The sequence below is a fragment of the Poecilia mexicana genome, unplaced genomic scaffold (assembly GCF_051168715.1).
Source record: "Poecilia mexicana isolate PSO_F unplaced genomic scaffold, ASM5116871v1 scaffold_5, whole genome shotgun sequence".
Classification (NCBI taxonomy): domain Eukaryota; kingdom Metazoa; phylum Chordata; class Actinopteri; order Cyprinodontiformes; family Poeciliidae; genus Poecilia; species Poecilia mexicana.
Genome location: NW_028263374.1, coordinates 4,899,032 through 4,921,384, shown reverse-complemented (window position 1 = coordinate 4,921,384; position 22,353 = coordinate 4,899,032). Strand labels below are relative to the sequence as shown.

Genomic DNA, 22,353 nt, shown 5'->3' with positions numbered 1-22,353 from the left:
TTGAGAACCTTCAGCTTTATGGTCTAACTTAAGGCATCACTACTAAAATACACTGCTTTTTGCATGCATGTCTAGTTTTGTTTAACAGACACACCGACACGCACAAAAATTATGAATGCATATGAAGAGAAAGTTTCTAGAAAGAAATCAGGAGAAAATCCCAACCTGAAGCCACGGCGGCAAGCGGAGAGGCCTTTGACGTTCTGGGCCTTTTTGTTTAATTTTTTTAAATTACCGTCACGAACTGGATCTGCCCTTTTACACAGAAGATCTCCACTCACGCCCCCAGCCAGATAACTCCTCCCTGTACACGTTTGGACTGATGGACCTAGTAGGATTTCACACTCCCTACAGTGAATCAGCGGCAAAAAAAAAAAAAAAAAAAAAAGTTCAATCAGGGAGACTATATATATTTATATATATATTTATATATTTGCTTCTTTTATAAGTAAAGACACAAAAGGCGATCAAGAGATGAGCCAACATGTAAAAACAGTTTGTTACAGGTAATTATATAAAAGGCCAAGATGTGTGTTTTGTTGTTTTTTTTTCTGTGTGTGTGTTTTGTTTGTTTTATTCCTCCTCTATGAACGAACTAATTTACAAGTGAGTAACACTCCGGCGGCCTTCCCATTCAAAGACAAAAAAAAAAAAAAAAACAGGTAGCTTAGCACACCATCTGTGGTCTGAAATACAGAGCCTTAGAGAAGGGAAAAAACAAATTTAAATTTATTCAGTTGATTCACAGACATTAATAGAGGTGTCGCGGGCTGGGAGGGGGATGGGTCTACAGAATATATGTAGCCATTCTACAAAATTAAAGATTCATGAGCAGAAGAATCAACAACCGACCGAGCATCGGGAGGAAAAGTTGGGAAAGACACCGATTTTTTTTTTTTTCCTTTCTTTTCTTCTCCCCCTCCCTTCCAACCCGGAAAAATTTGTGTTTGGCAAACAAAGCAACACAAGCATCAAGAGTAAACAAAGTTTAAAAAAAAAAAAAAATAATAAAATAACTCCTCTCTCTGGGTCCACTTCAAGGTTCCCTTCAGTCCTACAACCTCTGCGGTTCTACTTGGAACAAATACAAAAGTCTCGTCTTTCATCGTCGTCCGTCAACAGGAACAACACGAACCACCTGAATGGTTTTTAAAAATATAGTGGCAACCTGAACACAGCCAGCCATCTTCCCACGAACACAAACTACAAGAGAGGGGGGGGGGGAAGGAGGGGATTGAACAGTTTAAAAAAAAAAAAAAAATTTTCTCTTAAAATGCACACAATTACACATACACACAGGAGGAAAAAGAAGCTTAAAAATACAAAAATAAACTACACAAGAGATTTTTTTTCTGCGACATTGCTAATTTTTTGGGAAAAGGTTTTTTTTTTCTGTTTTTTTTTTTTTTTTTTTTTTTGGAAGTTTTTCTTGAAACGTGTGTGTGTGTGTGCTGCCAGTCTCTGTCCTAGCAAAGTCCGTCATTCTTTCTCTACAAATCTCTTCCTTTGCCGTTCTCTTTTTTTTTTTTTTTTTCCTTTTTCCTTCGTCCAACGTGCCAGTCACCACCACTCATATCTCGGGGTGGGGTTGGGGGGGGGGATAAAAAGCGCACAGTGATGATATTTACCAGGAGACTGGAGTCCAGTACGATGACTGTACAGACTTGGTTCTCTATGAAGCAAATTGTTTTGGAGCCAAAAAAAGAAAAAGAAAAGATGTCCTCGTTTGTGGAGGACAAGTGCTTTATTTGTTTCCATACCGATTTTTTCCTTTTGTCTAAACTAAATGCCTCCACAGCCATTTTTTTCCAAACACTGTACAACATTTTATGTAGTCTCTTTCTACACCCCCCAGAATTCACAAAACACAGAAAAAAAAAAAAAAAAAAATTAGGTAACATAGCGCTCAGCCTGGCTCCCAGTTTGTGAAAAGGTGTAAATGTTTCTATAATGTTCAACTACTTGGAGAGAAAAAAAAGAAGAAGCAAAAATAGATGTTAAAACGAAGGAAGGGGATGTAGCTGAAAAAAGAGAATGTGCTTCTAGGTTTGAATTGCTCTAAAAATATTACGACCAACTGAACGAGGAGGAGGAGGAGTAAGGGGGTTTATCTACAGAAACGTGTCTCAGATTGACTTTCATCTGGGCTTCTGCCACCATTTTGATCTGAGACGGGGGGTGGAGGAGATGAGAAGGAAGAGGACGAGTGAAGGTCAGTCTTCCTGATAAAAAGGACAGTGGAAAAAACAAAACAAAGACTGGGAGGGGACTCCGGGCAACCTCACTGGTCCGTCCTTGCTTTCTTTGGACCAGTAGTCTTGCTGTGGAGGGACACAAAACCAGAATGAGTCGCATGAATTGCTGAGAGCGTTCAACCTGAAGTGGGTAGGAGAGAAGATACTTACGTATCGGGAGAGGTGCCGGGTCTTTTGGGGGCAGGTTTTGCAGAGGTGGCATCTTTACCGGATTCTGTGGATTACAACAAATATTGGTTAGATTTCATCTGCTAGTTTGGCTCCTTTAGTCATGCTAAACTGAAGCGACTGTGTAGCATTAGCCATTTGTGTCCAGTGTGACTATCACTTTCATCACTTTCTCTGTACATCCATTTTACAATGAATGAGTGAAATGAACAGTCACGCAAATCGGTTTGCTTCTCTCATGCAAAAATGCAGTTATTAACTCAAAACTGCATGAAACTAATTAAGGGTTAAGGCAAATCTAGTTCTTTCCCCAATCTTAGCACCTGATATTCATGAACTACAGGTAGTTAAAGTTAAAGCTGTGTTTCCGTTACATTAGAAACAAAACCAACTTCTAAACGCAGCACTCAGAGTAAGTTGAATTGCTGGTGGTTGTTGTCTGTAACCCGCCTCCAGCTCCTGTGAAGGGTTTTTCCCTCCGGTGTGGCATAGAGTCAGAGCTGACATAGCACCTGTTTATCAGTGCCAGGTTGCTGATAAACAGGCCAAATAATTTTATTGGTCTACAAACCAACAGACACGAATTCAGCCTTTTTAGTTTTATTGCTTTCTATTTGTTTAACTTGACTAGACAAGTTCAGTTTTTAGGGGCCTCCCTTCGTCCATTTCAGGCATATTTTTGGGCAGCAATGCCTTGGGCGTGCTGTGCTAATATGATGTGCCCTCCTATAAAGGAGCCTAATCAGCGCTCTGTGCACTGAATCCCCCCCCCACCACCACCAGTGAAAATTGATTTGCATTGATATATCATCAATACTCAGAGCTGCACTGCAACTTCAGAACTACAACAGAATCCATAAATAAACCTTCTGGCTCTCAAAATGTGTCTTTCTTTAAATTATTGGGTAGTTTTAAGCCAAAGTGCAAATATAGTTTCTACTGTTGCTGGCTGGGACAGAAAAGCACTCTCAATAGGAAGTAGCCCAGGGCCTGCATTTTTTTTTTTTTTTTGAGGGCCCCTAAGATTTTTTTCTTTTTTAACTAATGTCCATACAAATCAGGTGAGTTGTAATTAAAATTTGAGGATTTTTATGTGAATTAGGCTGGTTAGCTTAGCATGTGTGTTTGTAGGGAAACTACTTATAACTTGATTTGTGTAATTAAATTGTTCTCTGATCCTTCACAAAAACCATAGAATAAAACAGAAGAAAAGGTCAAACTTCAACCGGACGATACTTTTGTGATAACGCGACAGAGCTGCGTCTTTTACAGAGTCAGCTTCAGCCCTAGTTAGATGGAAAAAGCCCAATAAGTTGATAATTCTCCATTCTTACCTTGTAGCCATCGAACTTGAGTGGCGGGACCGTAACCCTTCTCATTGCGGGCGGCGATGCGGAAGATGATGGCTGGTTTAGTCGTGTAGTCGATGTGAGCGTTTGAGAGGCTGGACGACTGCACCAAGCACGAGGGGTTGGGTCCACAGTACACTCGCATGAAGGCTAGCTGGGCCGGGGTGGAGGCCTTGGCCTCAGCCGTCTGGCTGCTCTGGATGGCCAGGTACACCGAGTACTCGATGATTTTCCCTGACGTGACCGAAGGCGGCTCCCAGGTCAGGTGGGCGCCATCTGGGCTCTGCGGGTGACAGGGATTATATAAGGCTTGCTACTTAGCGGCTTCGGCAGGAGGTTACATTCAGCTTTACAGGTAGCAACGAAATGCTTACCTTGCTGATTTTGATGGCACATGGGGCTCCTGGGAATCCGGGTAGGCAGGTCTTGAAAGCAGAAATCTCAGAGAACGTTCCACGCCCGCAGGCGTTGATTCCTGCCACGCGGAACTTGTACGCCGTGCCGGGCTGCAGCTCCATCTTCTTCATCTGACTGTAGTCCGGTACGGCGCCGGAGTCGTCCTACCCAGAGGAACAACACAACATTAGAGGAAGAGTCTCGGTTAACGGCGCATCATTCCTGTCGCACTTACATCTCCTTGAGAATCGTCTCCTGGCACATAGAAGTGAGTGACGACCATATTCGTCACTTTTACGATCCCGACGTCAAACCACTGGTTCTCCTTTTTAACAACAGGCTTCACTGGAACGGGCTGAGGGGCTTGTTTCTGAATAAATCACAAAATCAAAACAAAATCCGTTGAAACTTTTTCTTCTTGCTCCCTCAAAGCTGGTCCATCAGGCGTCGCTCAAGCCTCACCTCTCCCTCGATGCCGTTGGCCACCTCTGCGAGAGTGGCTGCCGCCTGCAGCTTGGCCGGACTTGCTACTGATATAGACGGTGCAAACGTACTTGATGGAGCCAGAGCTGGGTCGTGGAAAGAGCAACAAAAATTAGACAAATACAGTAACGGCTCAAATTTAAAACTTTTTAAGGTCATTATGAATGAAACTTAAGATCTGTATCACAACAGAAATGCACAAAAGAAAATGGTCTATTTTATACATTTGTAGTGCTACAAACTAGTTAGTGGCTAGTTAGCAGTAGCTCTCAGAGCGAGAAAGAGCACAATGACAATATCTGATCAAACGTTTGCCTGACAGTAAAGATCCATGTCAAAAATAGACCACATACACAAGACAAAATAAAATAGTGCTGTGATTAATGTATTAAAGGCCAACTTATATTTTTTGTAGTGAATTTAAAACATTTTAAGGCCTTCATTTTAGATACACAAAGACTACAGGATGTAGAAAGACTTACTCTCAGCAGTGGTGCGTGGTAGAAGGGACGCCACGGCGCTGGTGACCGAGGCAGCCATTTCGTTGTGTCCATTGCTTTCGACTGAAGGGTCGTTGAGGCTGTCGGCGGGGGCGAGGCCCTCGGTAGGCATGCTGGTGTCCACAGAGGCCTGCTGCGCAGCGGCCTGAGCTTCCTGTAGCTGCTGCTGCTGCTGAACCAGTGCGGCCAGCTCCTGCTGGGTCAGCATGATGGGGATGTTGGTGGGCTGCTGGCTTTCCCCAGAACCGTCGCCTTCATCTGGAAACACATTACGTAATATTTATAGCCAAGCAGCCTGAAGCCAGGGCTGTTGAGATCATTTTTATTTTGGCCCACATCAAGATCATGGATGACCTCAAGGGTCGGTTGTGGCAGAACGTATTGATAAAACCAATTACCAAACTATCACAACATTAATAGCCATCTTTGCATTTGATAAGTTCTTCTTAAAGCTAAATAATATTGGAACATATTTTCATATTGATCAGTTCCTATAGGGTTTTGCAATTGCTTTCATTAATTATTATTTTTTTGCAATGCAAGTCACAGATTAAACTAATTTAAAAAGATTTGAAAAGAGGTTTGCAATATATATAACTTTGCTACTCTCCATGTCACGGAATACGACTTGATATCAACTGAGGCTGAGGCAGCAGATATAGGAGAAGAAATACTGCCACCCTCAGGTGGGCGTTAGCAATCACAACACTTTTTTTGCAGAGAAATTGAGATAAACTCAATGTTCCACTAATTATCCATTAGGGCAAAAAAAAAAAAAAAAATCATTGATCTGTTAATTTTGAGTGAATTTCTGTGATCGCAAAATTGCAAAAAAACTGAAATGGATGTAATTTGGCGCCTGGAGTTGAGAAGTTAAAAAATCATAAATCTTTGGCTGGATTTGGTCCTGGGTCTTGAGTTTGACATGTGCTGAGGTTTCCTCAAGAAAATCTGCCACGCCTGGTAGTAAGGGTGCTAGGGAAGTCCAAGTTAAAGAATATTAAAAGCTACAAAACTTTGGAGGTGTGTGTGCAGGCATTGTTACTTGGAAATAATTGTGTGAGGCCAATGGAAAGGTGCAGAGACGGTGCAATCTGTGCGTACACCTCGCACCAGTTCAATGAGTCAGCTACTAACCTAGCTTAATCTGTTGTCACTGTCACTGTGAGTGGTGTATAAAAAACCCTATTTAAAATAAACAAACACCACTTAGCCTGGTGGCCCGCCAGGCTCATAATACCTGTGTGTATTAAGCTATTAATAATTATGATGCAGTCTGTAATCCCTACCGTGGCCCCTGCATACCTAAAATGGCCGTTGAGGGGACGGCGTGTACTCACTCATTACAGCCTGCTGCGCTGCCTGCAGGACAGCCTGGATGGCGAGAGCCTGGGCCTCCTCTGTGGCTGCAGCCTGGGCAGCAGCCTCAGCGGCGGCGGTCACAGCCAGCTCTTCGTCTGACAGCCCCGTCACCATCAGCGTGGTCCCCTGGGCCTCAGACATCAGCTCAGAGGGCAGGTTCAAGGCCGTTGCAGCTGCTGCTTCTCCCTGGAAGAACAAATTCGTAAAAAAAAAAAAAAAAAAAAAAAAAAAATTTAGCTGTGATAATAAATTTAACCAGGCTGCCGCTGACTATCTGCATAATGTGCTTTACGTACTTCTGCTTGTGTCTCCATGGCTGCAGCAGGCTCCTCTGCAGGTGCAGCTTCTGCTGATGCAGGTTCTTCAGTCTGCATCGGCTCCTCCGTGCTGCTGGCTGCGGTGCTTACTCCTTCTGTGATTGAGGAAATTGACTGGAGGGAAACAAAAGTTTTTTTTTTAAAAACACTCAGCCCTGCAGTTTTTAAATACATAATTGCAGATGTCACACAGCAGACTGTTAAAATAAGCTGCTAATTTAGAGAAGTGAGTCGTTCCCTTACCGGTACTGAGGGCCCAGGGGCCGGTGTGGACTGAGTGACCGTGGTGATGGCTCTGCCTTGGGTGGTTGTAGCTACACTAGTAGCTGCAGTGGTAGCAGCTTCCTCTGTGGTGCTTGTTCCTTCTGCTCCTTCCTCTGTCTGCTGGGTGGCTGAAAAGAGTGAAAAATAACACTTTACTTATGCAACTCAAACATCAATTGTGTTTAACCAGAAGATGTGGGAAACAGTGAATTTGCTGTGTGAAGAGTGAAAATAAATGTGGGACAGTTTACGAGTTTCCACAAAGCTTGTTAATGCTCTGATCTGAAAGGCTCAGTTACCAGGCAGCATGTGCTTGTATTTATCATCTACAAACATCAAGGAGTTTTGCCAGGGGAAAATAAGCAACATAGAGCTACTTTGCTAATGAGAAGGCCGAAGTCAAACGAGTTAGTGCAGTGAGGTTACAGGCAAATAGCTGGAAGATTACTGGCTACAGAAACCTCCCTATTCACAAAGTAGCTTCATTAAAACTCATCTGATCAGACTGACTTTCTTCCGTCAAACATCTATTCTAGTTACGGTTTGATGAACCTACACATTAACCCTGGGTTCCAATATTTTAACTTTCAGAATGTCACACTTTTTAGATTAAAATTTATTTTTTTTTCCCTTAAGTTTTTCCAACACTAAACATTTTAGTACAAAATATTCTCACTTCACTGCTAAAATGCAGAAGCTGAAAGTGGCTTTTGATTTTGTGAAGTTGGTGAAAAGCTCCTTCCCTGCTTTAAAGGCATCTGGAATAATTTAGACCAGCAATGTTTCAGAAATCAGCAACTGTTGTGTTTGAAGAAGCATTGAAAGACAATACATTTAAAATTGAAAATAGGCCACTGTGAGAAAGGGCTGACACACCCACCAGGTCACGTCTGCAAATATCTGGCTAACAACAGTCAGTCACAATGGGAACTGGCAGATCAGGTTTTTAAAGATCTCCTTTAAAACACATTTTAGCAACTTCATTTCATTCAAACACCCACCCAACCCTGACCCAAAGCACAGAACATATGTCCATTTGAACCTGAATTCTAGGTTATCTACAACACCCTAAATAAGTGAAATGGTTCTGTATTTCATTCTGCATGTATTCCAGGGTTTCTGCAGGTTTCAACAACTCAAATTTCTGACTTTTTAAGACCATTAAGACTGGAGTTTAAGACCTGCATCCCTACAGAAATGTACAAACTTAATCCAGCCAACTTCTGATAAATTTGCATTTATCCATGATAGATGCAAAAAAGTTAGCTAGCTAGCAAGGATATGCTAGCAGCTAGTTAGCTGTAGCTTCAACTACAGGCTACAGTTTGTAAGTCTCAGAAAGCAATGAAAGCATCAAAACACACAGGATTCAAAAGTCCTGCCACCACAAAATGGTCAATTCAACATGTGATGTAGCAAATCAGATATAAATACAACAGTTTCTATTTCGGTAAAAATCAAAACAAAACCCAGCACATTTAGTTTCTCTGTTTACTTAACGCTAGCTTTGACATACCTGTGCCTTCACCGGTCTCCATGCTGCAGGTAGCAGTGGTGGCGGTGTTGGTGGTCCCAGTCTCGTGTGTTTCATACGGCGGGTTGGAGCAGACCCTCTGGATCTGGCCCGTTGCTGTGCTGCTCTGGTCCTCCCCTACGCTGGAGGTGGATGCGGACGGAGTGTCGCTGGTCCCTGATTCGTGGGTTTCGCTGGGTGGATTTGAGTGGGCGCTCTGCACGGTGCCCGTCTCGCCGGCGTTCATGCTGGAGGAAGCTTGCGTTGCTGTGTTGGTGGTGCCCGTCACATGGGTCTCGCAGGGGGGATTTGAACACACCTGCTGGGCCCCTCCCATGTTAGAGGTCGCCGTGGTGGCCGTGTTTGTCGTCCCCGTTTCGTGGGTCTCGCAGGGCGGGTTGGAGCACACACGTAATGTGGACATGTTTGAAGACGCCGTCGTGGCCGTGTTGGTGGTTCCCGTCTCGTGCGTCTCGCAGGGCGGGTTGGAGCAGACCTGTCCGGCCCCGATTGTAGCGGAGGAAGTGGTGGCCGTGTTGGTGGTTCCCGTCTCGTGCGTCTCGCAAGGCGGGTTTGAGCAGACCTGTCCGGCTCCGATTGTAGCGGAGGAAGTCGTTGCCGTATTGGTGGTTCCCGTCTCATGCGTCTCGCAAGGCGGGTTTGAGCAGACCTGTCCGGCTCCGATTGTAGCGGAAGAAGTGGTGGCGGTGTTGGTGGTTCCCGTCTCGTGCGTCTCGCAGGGCGGGTTGGAGCAGACCAAGGTGACGGTACCAGAACCATCTCCAGTTGCGCCGGCCTCAGTGGAACTGGGCTGTTCAGAGGTCGGAGAAGCCAGAATGGACACAGGAAGATCCTGGACTGGCTGGGCTTCAACACCGCTGGGGGTTGTGATCAAGGTAACCTGGGTGGGCTGGTTCTGAGGCAAAACCAATATCATCATTACATGCAAGTATTGCATCATTTCCAGCTCAAACTTTGCTGCAAGAGTATTTTTCATTGCAAGTTTTAAAAAGCTATTAGAAACGTGGGACACAGGAGTCTCACCTGCACCGTCACTGTCGAGGAGGGCAGAGTCGAAGAAGAAGTCAGACTGGTCTGAGCAGCCGAGACCGTGATGGCGGCTTGGTTGATCACCTGGCTGGACAGAGTAGCGATGTTCGCCAGCGTGGTGATCGGCGTCACCAGGGAGGGACTGGAGCTGTCGGCCGTGGCTCCTACCAAGCTTGTGGACACCGTCCCAGTGACGGTGCCAAGAGTGGTGACTCCTACAGGAAGCACAGGTGGAGAGATTAAAGGGATGTTCAGAGGTTCCTTTAAACTGGGGATGCACTGATATAAAACTTTGAGCCGATATTTACCAATATTATTTTCATATATATTGCCATTTCAACACTGGAAAAAACATCCACCCTATCTTCGTAGATTGTCTTCCTCAGTTAAAACAAGCCACAAATCTGTACAGCTTCTTCATCACTATCCAAGGTTTCCCCCAGAAAACTTGCTAAGTCTAGTGGTTGGTTCTAGGGCAGTCATTCATCCACCAGCCTGTCGTGTTTTTGAGTTAAAAAATGTTTAAAGCTGACAGGAACTTTTAAAATATCACTTATTATTATGCATTATTTAAATATTGGGAGATTAATACTTGAACACCAACTATAAAGTCTTAAGAAATGCAAACATTTTAAAAAGACTTAAATAAGAAATGCTTAGCCTGGTGGGGGCACAAGTAAAGCCTGGTGGCCCGCCAGGCTTATAAAACACTGGGGGAAAACCAAGCATAAAACCATAAAAATATCTTGTTAAACATTCTTTTGTAACCCAACAACAACTCAGTGGTTACGAAAGACATGCGCCTCCTTACCAGTAGTTCCCTTGACAACCAGCGTGGTAACAGTGGGCTTAACAGAGGAGACCGTCACTGGTGTAACGAGACGAACACCGCCTACTGTGCTCATGGGCAATGTACGCAGAATAGTGCCCGGCTGTCCTGGAGCGCCCTTTAATACCACCTACAAAAAGAAACATTTGAGCTCATCTTTGAAAAATATTTTGTTTAAAAAACAAAACAAAAAAAACAACAGAGACAAAAAGCAGTTGAGAAAAGCCAGCTTACCTGCGTCAGTCCTTGCTGTCCAGCTGCAGTGGACAGTTTGGGCACGGCAGTAATAATTTTACCAGGCGTTCCAGTGGTCATTACCTTGGTGGTAAGGATCGTTATTGGTGTTTTCATGCCTGCACTGCTCGTCACACCTGCATAGATAACACACATTTGAGCTTTAGACAATAATTTATAGCAGCAAATAGCATTTCCTACAGCTTAAGATACATTCAGGGTCAAGGGCTGGACAATAAATCAATGACGATATATATATATATATATATATATATATATATATATATATATATATATATATATATATATATATATATATATATATATATATATATTCAATATATAGAATATTCACTGAACTCTGATCAAGAACCGCTCAGCATTCTGGGGGATGTAGGCACAGGAAAGACTTTAGCACAGTGGTGCCCAAAGTCGGTCCTCGAGGGCCGGCATCCTGCATGTTTTAGTTCTCTCCCTGGTTTAACGCACCTGGATCAAATTATGGCTCATTAGAAGGCCTAAGAGGAACACTGACAAGCTGAAAAAGTTGTTACTACCACCAGGGAGAGAACTAAAACATGCAGGATGCCGGCCCTCGAGGACCAACTTTGGACAAAGTCACCCCTGGTTTAGCAGGTCAACCTCACACAGCAAGCTAAGCAACATGGGCGACATCAACTAACTCACTCACTCTTTGGTTACCTAGCAACAACCTGTTGAGTAAACATGTAACCGTCCCTCATAACTTCTTATAAATAAAGTGAAAATGGGGATAAAGTAGGAAATGTCACCTCACCAGTTTGGCAGTATTACAATAAAACCAATTAATAATTATCAATATCAACTGATATGAACACTTAGATTGCGATATATTTTTCAGCCATGTCATCCAGCCGTAAAAACATTCTTCTTCCCACCACCCGGCTACTAGTTTACTGTAGATTGTAAAATCAATCAGATGAGTTCAGACCTGTGGCTCCAGGCTGGGTCATGATGGCCGACATGGGGATGGTCTTAATGATGGTGGTACCCTGCTTGGTAGTAGTAGGTGAGACGCCACTTATGTTGAGGATTGTGGGTTTGTTTCCTGTGCCTCCAGCCTGGGACGTTGTGATGATTGTTGTGGGCTTGCCGTCTGCAGAAGTCACCAGTTTCAGGATGGTGCCGGCTGGGAGGGGACCCTTTGTCTGAGAAGAAAAGCACACGTTCAACGACTGCTTAGAGAAGAAGACTAGGTGTCTGACTCAGCAGTTTTAAGCTATCTCTAGTTGTTTTTTTCTCTACATTTTTTTTTGTTTGTTGTTTTCTGCACTCATGCAGATAGCTGACCTGTATGATCTGTGTGAGAGGGTTAGTGGAAGCCTGGCCTGTGACAGCTGATGTCTGCACTGGCTTGGTTTGCACCACAGACATCATCTTGCCAAGGTTGGAGATCTGCCGACATAGGAGAGAGACTCAAGTTCATGAGTCACTAGAAAGCATCGGACAGCACAGGGAGGTCAGGGGCAAGGCGGTCTACTGAACCCGCGGCTCTGACTTACTGCTTTAAACTGACAGTCATGCAAACAAATAACATTACACTCCCTGTTTTCTTAGTCGAGCTGTCCAACAGTCCCCCCCACCACATGACAAATTTCACGTTGTCACAGTCTTGTGACACAAAGTGTGGAAGAAGACCATTTACAGCATGCATGAGAGAGCACCAGAGGGTGCTTTGTAGATTTAAACCCCAGAAGATAATGTGGTAAAATACACGGTTTCTTACCAAAGTACCGCTGCTGCCCATGGTGAGCGGACTCTTGACCAGGGTGATGGTCTTGGTGACTCCTCCCACCACAGTGGTGACCACCTGGGCCTGCTGAGCCACTGTGACAGCCCCGGACTTGTGCACAGTGATGATCGGTCTGGTGGTGGTGGGAGAGGACGCGGTTGCCGTGCCCACCTGGGCCGCGGCCGTCTTCAACATGCGGGTGGCTGGGTTACTGACCTATGAAAACAAAATTACCTTTAAGCGACAGTTTGGGACTTTTGAAGAAAGCTTAAAGCTAATCCAGAAAAGGCCAAGAAAAAGGTCAGTTTTTGATTTGGTATGAAAAAGTACAGCAGTTTATGCAAACAGTACTTTATGAACCTTCAAATTGTTTACATTTAGCAGTTAGAACAATATGAGGGAACTCTTGTTTCCTTGTAAATGTACCATTTACTTATTTACACAAAAAAATAGAGGCAGGAAATGGTGCGCATCTAATGATCTTTCAGAGTCAAACATACTGAGAATGGAATATGTTTCCAGTGATCAGTCATCTGATAAAAAAGGCAAAGTGAAATAAAATCATTCCTCTTTTCTTTTAAACATAAAGACAATTTTCTTGACAGCAAAACACTTTCCATGTTCTGCTCCTCCACAAAGGTACATTATCGCAGGTGTATTAAATAGCCAATAATCAATAATTTTATGTAAAAAAAAAAAAGTAAATAAATAAATAAAAAAAAAAGCCAAATGAAAACTTAACAATAGCTTAAAGGGTTCATAAAACAGTGTTTGCATAAATTATGACATTTTGAGACCGGAGGGTTTTTGATGCGGCACAAGTTGTACAACTAACTTGGATTTATACTAAATCAATTATCTACAGCAGATAATTCAATTCAAATAACTTTATATGTTCCAGAGGGTCAATTTCAAAGCACACTGGTAGGACAAATAGACTCAAAAGTGATAGAGAAAATTCATACATGATACTAAATATATAAGTAAATAGTAAAAAGTCCAATGTGATTTGTGACTGTGTGCAGTGTGAAGCGAGCTAAAAACACTCATTATTTATGTTCTTCTAAGAGAACATCACTTCAAAACTTGCACTAAGATAATTATCAACAAAAGCTAAGCCGTTTTGATGTTCTGAACGAGGGTATTTATTGAGAGGTTTACCATTACAGGAGAAGCCACTTTCACTGTGGTGGTGCCTGGGGAGACAGCCACTGTTTTGAGGATGGTGGCACCTGCGGGAACATTGAGAACGGTGCCTCCAGAAGCGGGTGGGATCTTCTGTGTGGCTGCAGCTGCAGCAGCTAAAGCTGCCATGCCACTCATCTGAGGGCTACTTCCAATTGGCTGAAAACAGAAGAATTTTGTTATAATGCTAAATATATTAAGGTTTTAAGATGTTAATACACTTAAATCAGGAAGTTTGAGTGTGAAATGGCTCGTACTGATCCTTGGGTGGTTTGGGTAGGCACTACCATTCGAACACCTGGAGGAAGGGACGTCACGGTGACGGGGGATTTCCCCGGCTGGCTCGGGCGAACTGTGACAACAGAAGCGCCTGTGGCAGCCTGTTGAGCTGCAACCTTTAAAACAGCTGTGAACCAGCAGAAGGCATGGAGTGAGACTTCATTTTTTGTTACCCAGCAGTTTCTTTACATTGCAAGCTGAGCGCTGGTCACCTGTCTGTTGTAAACTCTGCGCGGAGGGTGCTGCAGCGGCTGGTGCAGGGCTCTTTGGAGAGTTGATGGGTTGTGAAGGCGTTGCGCTCGTGGCTGGCGAGGCTGCCGCCGGGGTCGCGGGGATGTCATACTTCTGCAGCTGCAGCAGGTACGTGTCGGCGGTGGAGACTGCACCCCAGCTCACCTCCAGAGAGTTTGTGTTGGCACGGACTAACTGGACCCTGGCGGGAGCGTGGGGCCGCTCTGCAGGACGAACAGCAATAGTAAGATGTCTACCAACTTTCCAGGCAAGCCACAAATAATTTGTTACAACATCCTCACCTGTTTCCAGGTACCAAAGGTCTTTACAGCACACTTGGTTGTTCCACGCTTTCCGGTAACCGTCACGGCCGCTCCAGACATACAGTCTGGAATTGATGGCCACAGCACAGTGGCCGGCACGGGCCCTGGGGATGTTGTCCTCCAGGGTATCCATCAACACTGTTTCCCAACACATGGAGTCTGCAGAGACACAACACCTTCAGCACTGAAACAACTTCAACTCAACCGCTTTACAGTGGGAAATGTTACGTAGGGAGACAAACCGAGATTTAGGCAAGCGAGTGTGTTTGTGCATTTCCATTCTTTCTCGTGTGTGGCCACTTTGACGTCATCCATTACCAAAGGAACCCATCCGCCAAAAACGTACATCCTGCAAAGTGAGAAAATCCAACCGGTGTGAGACACAGTTCTATTAGCAAAAATGTAACGTTCTACGTTTTAAGGAGAACAGATGTGGCCTTCATACTTGTTTGTGATTGTGGTGGCAGAGTGAAGACTTCGTGGAAGAGGTGCCGTACCACCTACTGAAGGTTTGTTCCAAGTCAGGGTATCTGGCAACAGAAAATAAAAATTAAATGAATTTAAGTAAATATTGCAACCTGTTTACAGTCAAAGTTGAGTGCTGACTGGGTCATCTCACTCACTCAGAAATGTACATCGACTGCTGACTAGTTTTTACAAGTCCTGTATCAATTTGTACCTAAAGGTTATGCATCTCCAACAGATAATTCTACATAATTCTGTACTGTATAACAAAATGTGGTTTTTCAGCTCAGTGAATTATATAGTTACAGGAGGGAACAGTTATTTTAGACTAAATTGGGGACTCGCAGCTCAAATGAAAATGTTAACAGATCCAAACAGAGACCAGAAACAAAATAAATGGAAATTGGATGCAATATAAATTTGAAAAATTAGAAATATAAAACTGATGGGGAACAAAACATTTTATTTGCAGGTATGTAATGAAAGTAAAAACCAATAAAGTGACTTTGAGCAGGTACGAAACAGTGGGTAAACCTGTCGACTTGACCAGAAGCATTTTTTTTTTGTTTATTAAATTATTTGGCAGACACCTACCTATGTCAAGAGTCCACAGATCTCCAAGACGACAACCGCTCATTCCTCCATAGATTATCAAGCGTGACTTCCTGGTCGTCTTTTCTGTGTACACCACAGCGGTGTGACTCTCGCGAGGAGGAGGCAGGACGCCATATGTGATTGGAATATCCCACCCGACCACGCTAGAACCAGGACGAAGCTCAAGTGTGTACAAATCATTTAGGTATCTGGGGGGAGAAAAAAGGCAGATATTCAAAAGGTAATTTAGTTGGCTAAAATAGACTCCTGTGTCAGTAGATTGTGGATGCTTCTAACGCAACGCTTCCTTACCGGGGAATGTTGTTTTTGGGGTCTTCACTATCATTGGCCAGTCCACCAAACAAGTAGCATTTGTTGCCAACGAGCGAAAAGCTGTGACCGAGTCGAGGACAAGGCGGCGGGCCATTTTTTGGATTTTTGGCTTTCAGTTTTTTCCATTCCCATCTGCTGGCCTGTTACAAAAATCGTGGTTTTACCATGATTGTTCTTTTACATTAAATTAAAAACATAAGTTATAAAACATAACTTATTTTCTTTTTCTGAGACCACATGTTTTGGATTTTTTTTTTTTTTAAAAAGAGGGATTACCTGTAGTTCATAGAGATCATTGCTGTATTTCCCATATTCCACCATCCCACCAAAAACCAGCAACCGTGTTCCATCACATACAAAACCATATGCAGCACAACCTGGAGGGATATCACCACGGACTGCTGGGATAAACCACTGGTTTGTCGCTGAAATTAAACAGATTTTTTTTTTTCAGTTTCATAAATCTATATATACATTCACATACATATAAATATAACACACACACACACACACACTGTAAGTAAGACCCTAAATAGGATTGGAATGTAAACTCTAATCAGGCTTTAGGGATGTCAGCACATACACACCAACAGTAACGGCTAAATTTATTTATCTCAGTTTTATGAACAGGAAAGTGGGACACAGGATGTGCCTAAACCAACCAGCATCATCCATTTTATTTTAGCCCGCCTTTTTTGAATGTGCAATAACCCGTCTTCTCCAGCAGAGGGACACCATATTATTCAAACAAGGGTTTGTTTGGCCTGGTGAGGCCTGCTCACAACTCAACTTTACACATCCCAAATTTGAATTAAACTTCAAGGTTCCAAGCAAAAGTTGTGTGAAACTGCTGTGAATATCATTACTGGTGAAATAAACTAAACTTTACACCTGCTGCAGAAACTAGTAGGCGAATTTCAACATGCAAGCCGAAACTTACCTGTGTTGTATACATGTAATTCATCAACAATTCCTTCGTTTCCACCTCCAAAAACAACCATCAGTTCCTTTATAGCCACAGCTCTGTGTCCGTGCCTGGGCCGAGGGACCGGACCGGACCATCCGAGGACCCGCTTCCATCGCGGCTGCAGAACCGACGGAGTGGTCCCAGACACCGCGGAACCAGGGGCAGACATGACTTCTGCAGCAAAGAAAAATAAAACACGTACTTCAACGGCTTGCAGCTATTGCACCATTTTCATAACAACAATCCCATAAACGCATCGGCCGTATATGAATGCACAGTACCGAACCACACGCGACTGTTGTTGCGGTCAAAGCAGCTGGAGCGCTAAATAGTTAGCGGTTAGCTTCGCCTCGGATTAACTCAAAACCAAAAACAAGTGCAAAATGTTTTCAGACATTCCTTACTTATATTCCCCGATGTAGACTCGATGCTTCAGATTTCTCCAGAAATGCATAACCCCTTTACACAAAGTTATTTGCAGCCATTGATATCAATTTATGGAAGCAGCCATCTTGCAAACAAACAGCCGCCGCTAACTCTGCTACTCGACTGAAAAATGGCGGAAGCGAATTAACAAGCAAAATATATGTAAACTAACACGGTGCACAACCACAGAAACGCGAAACAAGCAAAACTAAACTCACTTATTGAAAACCGGCTAAACAAACAGAACAATACACAGCGGCAATAAGTATTTAATTCAATTTTTTATCGTTAGCAGCAGTTGGCTATTTTCATGCCTCTCTGGGAGTCGCCATATTGTAGCTAGACAAATTAGCATTTTTACAACGGCTTTAACGCAGTTATTATTGAAAAGAAGACGCCACGACATTAAAGAATGATACATATTAGTCAGAAAAGGTAAGTTCTCAACTGCCTGTAAGGGATTTGCTCAAATAAACAAAGATATACATGCTATGGGTGTAGCATTCAAACTGACTGTTAGCCATTGCTTCGTTGCTTTGCCGCTAGCTGCTCAACCTAATTTAGCAATGCTAGCAGGGTTAGCTTTGCGGCTAGCATCTGTCAAAGCGTCGCCAAGAGTCACAATTAAATTCGACGCAACTTTCACCAAAACTCATATGCATTACATACCCAGTAAAAATATAGTTGCGGTAACACTCTCAAAACCTAGCTAAATCTAGTCTAACAGCACAAACACAGTGTTATTATGTTTCACGCCGTCTCTGGAAGCAGCCATCTTTTCGACAGTCGGCCTACTTCAGCGGCTCCCTCAAGAAAAATGGCCGGGCGCTTTGCCACAACAAAACACAACAAAGCCGGAAAAGGCGCAAAAATTTATCAGTCTTACTCACTTAATCTGATGCAGTAGATGCAAAAACACTAGTATGTGCTCTTATCTTGAGGCAATAATCCAAATTCATTCGATTTGTGAAGAAGTATTTCCTCTCATGCCTGCCTGGAAGCTGCCATCTTCTTGACAACCAGAGGCGGAGGAAAATGGAAGCGAGCTAGCGTCACCCAAAGTAAACATGGCGACAAAAACTCGCTCGATAAGCATTTCACATTCTAACAAATATACCCTTATTTATTATACGTATTATACGTTAGGAGAGGGATTTCTGTACGCTTATATTTTGCTCCCGTTTCTAGGAACTCTCTTAGACTTTGTTATTTAAACACTTAAAGAGTTTGAGCAAATGATAGCAAGTTCTGTTACAACTGTAGGGTTATTGTCCCTTACTAAAGATGGCGACATCCGTACTGAAACCCTTTTTTTTATTTTCCCATCGTGGGCAGTGTGGAGTTTATTAGTGTCAAAATCCCCTTGGTAAACCTCATACATGAGAAACAATAGTGAATACGAGCGAGTTTACTAAATTACCGCTCTCAAATTTTAATGTTGACACGCCCACGTATAGCCTACCGTTAGTGCGCCCTCCACTGATTCACTGCACCACGGAAACGTATCCAGGAATAATAAATTAGAGCACATGTGTCAAACTCAAGGCCCGTGGGCCAAATCCGGCCTGCCGTAGCTTTTTATGTGGCCCTCTGTATTCTAGACTAAACACTAAGTGTGCTTAAACATTAAGTTATCAATAAAATCAATGTTGTTTTTATCTGTTTACTGCCAAAATTATATCAATCAGTTCCTCCAGCTCCTTAAGAGTTATTGTGGAAATCCACGCAAAATCAACAAATTCCTCTCACTTTTTTGCACTAATAATTGGGAGTTCATTGCAGGTTTTTCTCAAAAATTGTCAAAAACATTCTTACTTGTACTAAACAGCTGCCTTAGCCTTTAACTGATGTCAGATTATAGTCCATAATCTATACAGTCTGTAATAAAAAGTCACACTTACTGTCATAGATATTAGTGCAAATATTACAAATATTTCCAAATTAGTGTCACAAGCACTTTGTTTTTTATTGCAAAAAATCACAAAAAGAATCACGGAAACCTGGAGGGACTGAAAAGATGTTCAATAATATTTCATTTTAGGAATTCATTCATATATTAACAGTTTGTGAACTGGTTTTATCAATACATTCTGGCACAAACAGCCCTTAAAGAGCTTTCATGATCTTGATTTGGCCCAAAACAGGAATGAGTTTGACACCCTGAATTAAAGTATGCGCTATGGCACGGCTTGTTGATGAGATGCAAATATCTATAGAAAATTACAACTTTTAAACACGTATTAAACAGGCTTTGTTTAATACGGGTTAATATATATATTTCAGTACTAAATTTATTTATTTTTTTAATTACTTGAGCTAATATTAAATATAATGCTTGGACAAGTTTATGTGGGTGACCCAAAGCAACTTATAAGCGGGGTAGTGTCTCTCTCTCTCTTTTGACATTTACCATTATGATAAATTTATTTTTTAAACTTATTTATTTAATTGTTTTCTTACTGCTACCCATTTATTTGTTGTTCATCTGTTAACTTATCAAAGGCTATTTTTTGTCCTCTTAATTCAGAAAGAATGGCATTTTATTCACTTGTTTCACTATCACACAGTCCATTAGTTTGTTTACTTTCTCAGTGACTAAGCAATTAATTTATTTCTTTATCAAATATTTTATTTGTGATTTTACTTTCTCGCTTACTACATAGCTTTGTTTTGTTATATAAGGGTGAAACCTAGCAATTGATGTGAAAAGTAACTGTGATTTTATTTTTGCTATAATCAGCTATTTATTAAGTTATTTATTTATTTACTAGTATTCTTATCAAATAAAAATATTTGCCTGCTTGCTTAAATGCTTACATCCCAGTTTTAATACAATACAATACAATACAATGCAATACAATATGATGGTGAAACTTTGCAAAGAAGTAGCTAGGACTGTATTGATGTATTTATTGTTTACCTAAGAAATAACTAATTTACTTGTTCAATTACTTATTTATGTAGGTGGACTTTGACATTTTGGTTACATGTGCACTTTCTGTGGCAGCATACTGTTTAGGTTTTCAAACTGGTCAACTAAATTACTCCTAAGAAACTTCCTGATCCAAAGTGATATCACGGCCGGGGTAAAAATATTGCGACTGTACCCGATTTAAACATTGATTGCAGTTCTTTCAAAACAACAGATGGGTCATGTGTCACAAAAGTCCTTATTACGGGAGTGTGGGAGGAAGAAGCAGGGATACGGTCGAGTACTGCGTACCCCTAAAAGGTTTAGCGGGGGTACGCAAGTACCTGCAAGAGAAGGAGCCTCTGTCTGCTGTAAAAAAAAAAAATCAATGGGTTCACTGTGCAGCCGTGTTGCACCCACTAATCAGCCGTGACTGATTAGTTTTTCAAGAACAATCCAAAACACGACTTAATCAGTTAATAAATAACTTTTTTCCCATCTCATATTGTTTCTGAACTGTTCGTGCTTTGCTAGAGCAGTGGTGCAACACGTCGATCTCGGCATTAGATGACAAACTGAACGCCGCAAGGACGCTGAGACCAGCACGTCCTCCTCTGATTGGCTTAAAACGTTCGCAACTTTATTAAAGAACAACAACAACAAAAAAATCAACAAAACGTGTTCAAATTAATGACCCAACAATAATAATCTCAGTGATTATTGTTTCAACAAGGTGTTGCGCAATTCTGTGCGTTTCGGTTCCATTATCAAAATAACTAGCAGAGCAGGAGTTTAAAATTACCTAATCAACCACCGCTGTGTTCATGGAGGCTTATTTATGATCGCAAAATAAATATCAAACCTGAAAACCTGATATCGTAACGGACTGAATGTTATGTTTTTAACGTAATCTCTGGTCGGCTTGTGGAGCGCAGGAGGTTGCCATGGCAACGGGGGTGCTTAAATGTAAAAAGTAAAAAGGTGCGGGTGGTTTTGAGTTGATCACCTGTTCGGGTTGTTTTACCTTTGTTTACCTTTGCCTTGGCGCATCACAGCCGCTGTAGTTTCTGAACGTTCAACAAACGACAGAACTTGGACTAATTACCTCGTTCTTTGTGAGTATACGCAGAGGCGCAAAAAGTGGGTATGCAGCGTATGCAACACATAGGGGCGCAGCACCAGAGGGGGCGCCAAAACCCCGTCTGGAGGGGGCGACGCGCCGATTATGTTTTCCCATACACTTCAGCGCGCCTCACGCTCCTTCACCTCTCGCACATAACGAGGTAAATGTAGCGATTTTTACACTTCACGTATCGTCGCCTGGGGGGTAGGGGGGGAGGGGGAAAGCGTCGCTCCTTGACGTTCCTTCCCTCGGGGGGGGCGCCGATTTATGTTTTCGCATCCACCTGAATAATGTGCAGTTGCGCCACTGAGTATACGTCATTTACAACAAACATCAAACACGGTAAATATGTTTCATTAAGTATTTAACAAACAAATGGCTTCTACTATGTGAAATTAAATTAATTGTCTAATATAAAAAAATAGTTTGGTGCTGTCGGGCTCAGAGTCTGAGAGGCTTTTCCTTTATCAAACTATTTTTTTATTGCCTCTTATTTAGTGGAAATATTGATGTTGATGAGACTTTCTCCAAAATTATAACCTTTATAGCTCCACTGTTGAAAATGAGGCTCTAACATTCACAAATGACATTAAAATAAAATCCAGTCCAACATCTGGTTTGAGGTGATTCCTCTGGAAGCTGTTGGAGTAAAAATATCCCAACTTCAGAAGATGAGCTTTAACCTAACAGAGCTCTGTGGTTCCTCCTGTCAGTATGAGAGTCAGGGTGAGGAGGCGCCATGTTAGAAAGAGAAGTGGAAGCTGCAGGATCTTCAGCACAAACAGGTCATGATGCTAGGCTACTGATTATCACTCTGTCTGGACACAGGATCAATATAACCAGTTTAAAAGCTAAAATGAATGGTTATATGGCAGACATGGAAAACTGGTATGCACTCCATGCCATGATTTTCAGGATTTAGGTCTCATGGCATCTCAAGGTGTCAACATTGCAGTCAGTGGGCTGAGGGAAATACAGCTCCATTTTATATATATATATATATAAAACTACTTTCACCCCTGGGA

The 22,353-nt window shown here is 42.5% G+C and overlaps 1 protein-coding gene across 1 annotated transcript; it reads right to left on the bottom strand.

Annotated features, from left to right (window-relative positions):
• Positions 1-210: 210 nt before the first annotated feature.
• Positions 211-18,335, bottom strand: hcfc1a (host cell factor C1a). Its single transcript, XM_014970496.2, has 28 exons — positions 18,185-18,335; positions 16,842-17,042; positions 16,178-16,326; positions 15,881-16,041; positions 15,569-15,777; positions 14,955-15,039; positions 14,752-14,858; positions 14,489-14,668; positions 14,168-14,410; positions 13,934-14,082; positions 13,653-13,835; positions 12,486-12,707; positions 12,050-12,154; positions 11,691-11,907; positions 10,721-10,857; positions 10,469-10,616; positions 9,652-9,872; positions 8,611-9,523; positions 7,074-7,222; positions 6,810-6,944; positions 6,492-6,699; positions 5,134-5,409; positions 4,631-4,737; positions 4,404-4,538; positions 4,147-4,332; positions 3,758-4,055; positions 2,406-2,469; positions 211-2,321 (listed from the first exon to the last, which is right to left on the bottom strand). Exons 2-28 carry the CDS (start codon positions 17,035-17,037, stop codon positions 2,282-2,284), a joined length of 5,223 nt encoding a protein of 1,740 aa, XP_014825982.2. The 5' UTR covers positions 17,038-17,042; positions 18,185-18,335; the 3' UTR covers positions 211-2,281.
• Positions 18,336-22,353: the final 4,018 nt, after the last annotated feature.

Bases quoted from the DNA above. Each gene is read 5' to 3' on its own strand.
- hcfc1a (XM_014970496.2), bottom strand. From the start codon at position 17,037: ATGTCTGCCCCTGGTTCCGCGGTGTCTGGGACCACTCCGTCGGTTCTG. The intron at 15,778-15,880 runs GTAAGGAAGCGT...TTCTCCCCCCAG, and splicing joins CCCAAAAACAACATTCCCCG to ATACCTAAATGATTTGTACA. The intron at 6,945-7,073 runs GTAAGGGAACGA...GTTTCCCTCCAG, and splicing joins CCCCTGGGCCCTCAGTACCG to TCAATTTCCTCAATCACAGA.